The sequence below is a fragment of the Astatotilapia calliptera genome, chromosome 16, assembly GCF_964374335.1.
Source record: "Astatotilapia calliptera chromosome 16, fAstCal68.1, whole genome shotgun sequence".
Lineage (NCBI taxonomy): Eukaryota > Metazoa > Chordata > Actinopteri > Cichliformes > Cichlidae > Astatotilapia > Astatotilapia calliptera.
Genome location: NC_137437.1, coordinates 2922715 through 2927478, shown reverse-complemented (window position 1 = coordinate 2927478; position 4764 = coordinate 2922715). Strand labels below are relative to the sequence as shown.

General features: G+C 39.9%; 1 protein-coding gene across 1 annotated transcript; it reads left to right on the top strand.

Moving 5' to 3' along the window:
- Positions 1 to 204: 204 nt before the first annotated feature.
- Positions 205 to 2664, top strand: LOC145421169 (E3 SUMO-protein ligase ZBED1-like). Its single transcript, XM_080291024.1, has 2 exons — positions 205 to 1099; positions 1649 to 2664. The coding sequence occupies exons 1-2, from the start codon at positions 205 to 207 to the stop codon at positions 2662 to 2664; spliced, it is 1911 nt and encodes a 636-aa protein (XP_080147150.1).
- The last annotated feature ends 2100 nt before the right edge of the window (positions 2665 to 4764 follow it).

Genomic DNA, 4764 nt, shown 5'->3' with positions numbered 1-4764 from the left:
CGCCGCTCTTGTCCTCTTAAAAAAAAAAAAAAGAAAAAAAAAAGTCATCCAATCCAAATTAAGTAGCGCAGAGCCGAACCAATCACAGCCGCAGCGTCACGTCACGTGACTTGTTACGTACAGCACAAGTGCCAAGGCGCACGTGCGTATTTGTTTGTGAAGCAGCTAGCAGCTAACCGCCGTGTCGACTGGGTGATGGAGAAAATGAGTGCACCAAGTAGAGAAAAATCAACCGAGAGAACGGAAGAGAACACAGATGACAGCTCGAATGCCGAAGAGATTGTCGAAAGGAAGGGCCGGAAAAGTTCCGTAGTGTGGAGATATTTCGGCTATTTGAAGTCCGACAAAAAACAGAGTAGCACGCACTGTAAGTTGTGCCGACAGCATGTTCCCACCAAGACTGGAAATACAACTAACCTGTTTCATCACCTGAAGCAGTGCCACCCACAAGAGCACGCTCAATCTCTGACTGAAAGTGCTAATTTGTCATCGAAAACAACCGGGGGAATCCCTGCGAAGCAGCAACAGTCAATTGAGTCGGCTTTCTCCAGCGTCTTACCATATGACAAAAAAGCTAAGAGACATAGCGACATAACGAATGCCATAGCCTACTGTCTTGCTAAAGACATGCTACCAATAAACACGGTCGAAAATGAAGGATTCAAGCAGCTAATTAAGGTACTGGATCCTCGTTACCAACTCCCTGGACGTAAACATTTCTCTCAGATAGCGCTTCCAATGCTATATAGAGAGTGCCGTGAGGCTGTTGAGAAGGAGCTACAAACTGTATCGTTCTTCGCTACTACATCCGACATGTGGTCAAGTCGCACGTCAGAACCTTACCTTAGCCTTACTGCCCACTATATCGACCAAGACTGGAATCTGAAAAGCAAATGTCTTCAAGCTGCCTACCTTCCCGACGACCACACGGGTGAAGTAATTGCATTAGGACTGTCAGAAGCGCTTGCATCCTGGGGACTGAGTGAAGACAAACAAGTCTGCATCACAACCGATAGTGGGACAAATATAGTGAAGGCCACATCCCTGAATAACTGGACCCGGCTGCAGTGCTTCGGACATCGACTTCACTCAGCTATCGGTAAGTTGGGAAGCAGAATAAAATTAAAAATGCCTCTTTTAATTGTGTTTTTGAGCCCATGTAAACATATTAAAAGCTAGAGATCTAAATCACTTCAATGGTTATTGTTAAAAAATAAACATCAGAAAGAATATTCTTCATGTCAGCCTATTTATTTGAGGTAATAGTTGCTGTTGGCATGCATAATAGGCAAATATTCAGTCACTCTTCAGTGTAAATCAAGTTGACAAAATGTGCCAAATAAAATTTAGAATTTTGGGGTTCTATCAGGATCCCAATTGGCTAATACAGAACCTCAGCTCTTTAAGAACAAGTGATGAAAACGTCAAACAATGATGTTGATAACACCAGCCTCTGTCACCTTTTTAAATATAAGAAAAAAAAATTTGGTCATTCTGTCAGCAAAATTTAAAAAAGTAAAAGTACAATCATAGCAAGTAAATGTGTTTTCAGGGCAGTGAAATTTATTTGTGACTGGAAAAAAAAATCAAAAATCTTAAATTAAATTCTGAGGTTAATATGTGCTATTATTTACCTTTTTATCCACAGAAAAAGCCGGCAAAGACAAGAGGATGGAGCGAGCTGTGGCCGTGTGTAAGAGAGTGGTGGCCACCTTCAGTTTCTCTTGGAAGAAGAAAAGGGAATTAGCTGCTGCTCAGGAGGAGCTTCACCTACCCCAGCACAAGTTAGTGACAGAGTCGCCCACCAGGTGGGGCTCACGCCAAAAAATGGTTGGGAGGGTTCTGGAGCAACATAAAGCTATCTCTCAGGTCCTCAGTGCAGATAAGAAGACCAGGCACTTGGTTCCCTCCTGGCAAGATCTAGATGTTCTGGAGTCTGTGCATGTGGCCCTGAACCCACTACTGGAATTCACAGATTCACTTTCTGGAGAGTGTTACGTGAGTGTGTCCTACCTCAAGCCGATGCTTCACCTTTTCAGAACACAGATTCTGAAACCATCTGAGGTTGAAACACAACTTACAAAAGACCTTAAGATGACAGTCATGACATACCTTGATGAAAAGTACAATGACCAGATTACAAATGAACTGCTTGATGTTGCAACCCTGCTAGATCCGCGCTTCAAAGTACAATACATTAATGCAGAACACGTTGATGCCATCAAAATGAGAGCAGTGTATGAGATGTTGGGGCAAATTGAGCACCCATCCACTTCAGCTGGAACGGAGGAAACAGAAGATGGTGGAGCTGCTGCAGTACTACCAACCCAGAAGAAACAGAGAAAGTCACTGGGCAGTTTCTTTAAGAAATCCCACCCCACCAGCACAGGGCTCACTGAGAAAGAGACAGTTGAAAAGGAGCTTGAAAAGTACTTGCTGGCACCTGATGCAGACAGTGAAATGGACCCACTTGAGTGGTGGAAAATCAACAACAGAAGCTTCCCAAGAGTTAGCTGCCTGGCAAAGCGCTACCTGTGCATCCCCGCAACCAGCAGCCCCTCTGAGAGGGTATTTAGTACAGGGGGTAATATTGTGACTTGCCACAGGGCCGCTTTAAAGCCTGAAGCAGTGGATAGACTTGTCTTCCTGTCCCACAACCTGTAGGCTTTTTTCAGACTAAAGTTTATATATATATATATATATATATATGTGTGTGTGTGTGTTGCACCTTGGATGTGTACCTAGGATTTAAAGAATGTTCTGTTAGCATCTTTATTTTAAAACTGTTGGAAAAGCTCAGCTATACAACAAGGAGAGTGAGAATTTCCTTTTAGTTCTCAGTTCATTTGATATTGACATTGACAAAAGTTAGTCAATTTTGTCTGTTCTTCTGTAAAAAAAAAAACCTAAGATTTATTTTTAGAATTAATATTTTGTTTCTAAGTGGAAGTGACAATTTAGTAGTCTGTTTTGTTTGTTCTATTTTCAAACTTAAACGCTTTAGCGGCTGCTTTTTGTTTAGTTTGCAATATTTGCCTTTATTTATTTGAAACTGAAGTCTCATTTTCCTTAAGTACATCTGCCCTGTTTAACTTATTATGGTAAATAAATATTTAAATCAAAACAAGCGGCTGATTATTTCACATTTTACTTGTGAGCAACGGCACATTTAAATCTTACAAATTTAGTTATTTGGCTTATATCGTGATATATATCGTTATCGCCTGAAATGAAAAAAACATATCGTGATATGGAAAAATCTCATATCGCCCAGCTCTAAGTACAAGATATTTACAATAAGCAGACCTCAGTACAAGAAAGAGTCTTTCCAACACTGATAAACACAGAGGCCAACTTTGACATTAAAAGGTGTAAAAACAAGTACAAGATATTTACAATAAGCAGACCTCAGTACAAGAAAGAGTCTTTCCAACACCGAAAAATGAAAGAGGCCAACTTTGACATGAAAAGGTGTAAAAACAAGTACAAGATATTTACAATAAGCAGACCTCAGTGCAAGAAAGAGTCTTTCCAACACTGATAAACACAGAGGCCAACTTTGACATGAAAAGGTGTAAAAACAAGTACAAGATATTTACAATAAGCAGACCTCAGTGCAAGAAAGAGTCTTTCCAACACTGATAAACACAGAGGCCAACTTTGACATTAAAAGGTGTAAAAACAAGTACAAGATATTTACAATAAGCAGACCTCAGTACAAGAAAGAGTCTTTCCAACACCGAAAAATGAAAGAGGCCAACTTTGACATGAAAAGGTGTAAAAACAAGTACAAGATATTTACAATAAGCAGACCTCAGTGCAAGAAAGAGTCTTTCCAACACTGATAAACACAGAGGCCAACTTTGACATGAAAAGGTGTAAAAACAAGTACAAGATATTTACAATAAGCAGACCTCAGTGCAAGAAAGAGTCTTTCCAACACTGATAAGGACAGAGGCCAACTTTGACATGAAAAGGTGTAAAAACAAGTACAAGATATTTACAATAAGCAGACCTCAGCGCAAGAAAGAGTCTTTCCAACACTGATAAACACAGAGGCCAACTTTGACATGAAAAGGTGTAAAAACAAGTACAAGATATTTACAATAAGCAGACCTCAGTGCAAGAAAGAGTCTTTCCAACACTGAAAAATGAAAGAGGCCAACTTTGACATGAAAAGGTGTAAAAACAAGTACAAGATATTTACAATAAGCAGACCTCAGTACAAGAAAGAGTCTTTCCAACACCGAAAAATGAAAGAGGCCAACTTTGACATGAAAAGGTGTAAAAACAAGTACAAGATATTTACAATAAGCAGACCTCAGTGCAAGAAAGAGTCTTTCCAACACCGAAAAATGAAAGAGGCCAACTTTGACATGAAAAGGTGTAAAAACAAGTACAAGATGTTCACAATAAGCAGACCTCAGCGCAAGAAAGAGTCTTTCCAACACTGATAAACACAGAGGCCAACTTTGACATGAAAAGGTGTAAAAACAAGTACAAGATATTTACAATAAGCAGACCTCAGTGCAAGAAAGAGTCTTTCCAACACCGAAAAATGAAAGAGGCCAACTTTGACATGAAAAGGTGTAAAAACAAGTACAAGATATTTACAATAAGCAGACCTCAGCGCAAGAAAGAGTCTTTCCAACACTGATAAGCACAGAGGCCAACTTTGACATGAAAAGGTGTTCAAACAAGTACAAGATATTTACAATAAGCAGACCTCAGTGCAAGAAAGAGTCTTTCCAACACTGATAAGCA

Coding starts and splice junctions, on each gene's coding strand:
- LOC145421169 (XM_080291024.1), top strand. CDS start 205: ATGAGTGCACCAAGTAGAGAAAAATCAACCGAGAGAACGGAAGAGAAC. Junction 1,100..1,648: donor TCGACTTCACTCAGCTATCG/GTAAGTTGGGAA, acceptor TTTTATCCACAG/AAAAAGCCGGCAAAGACAAG.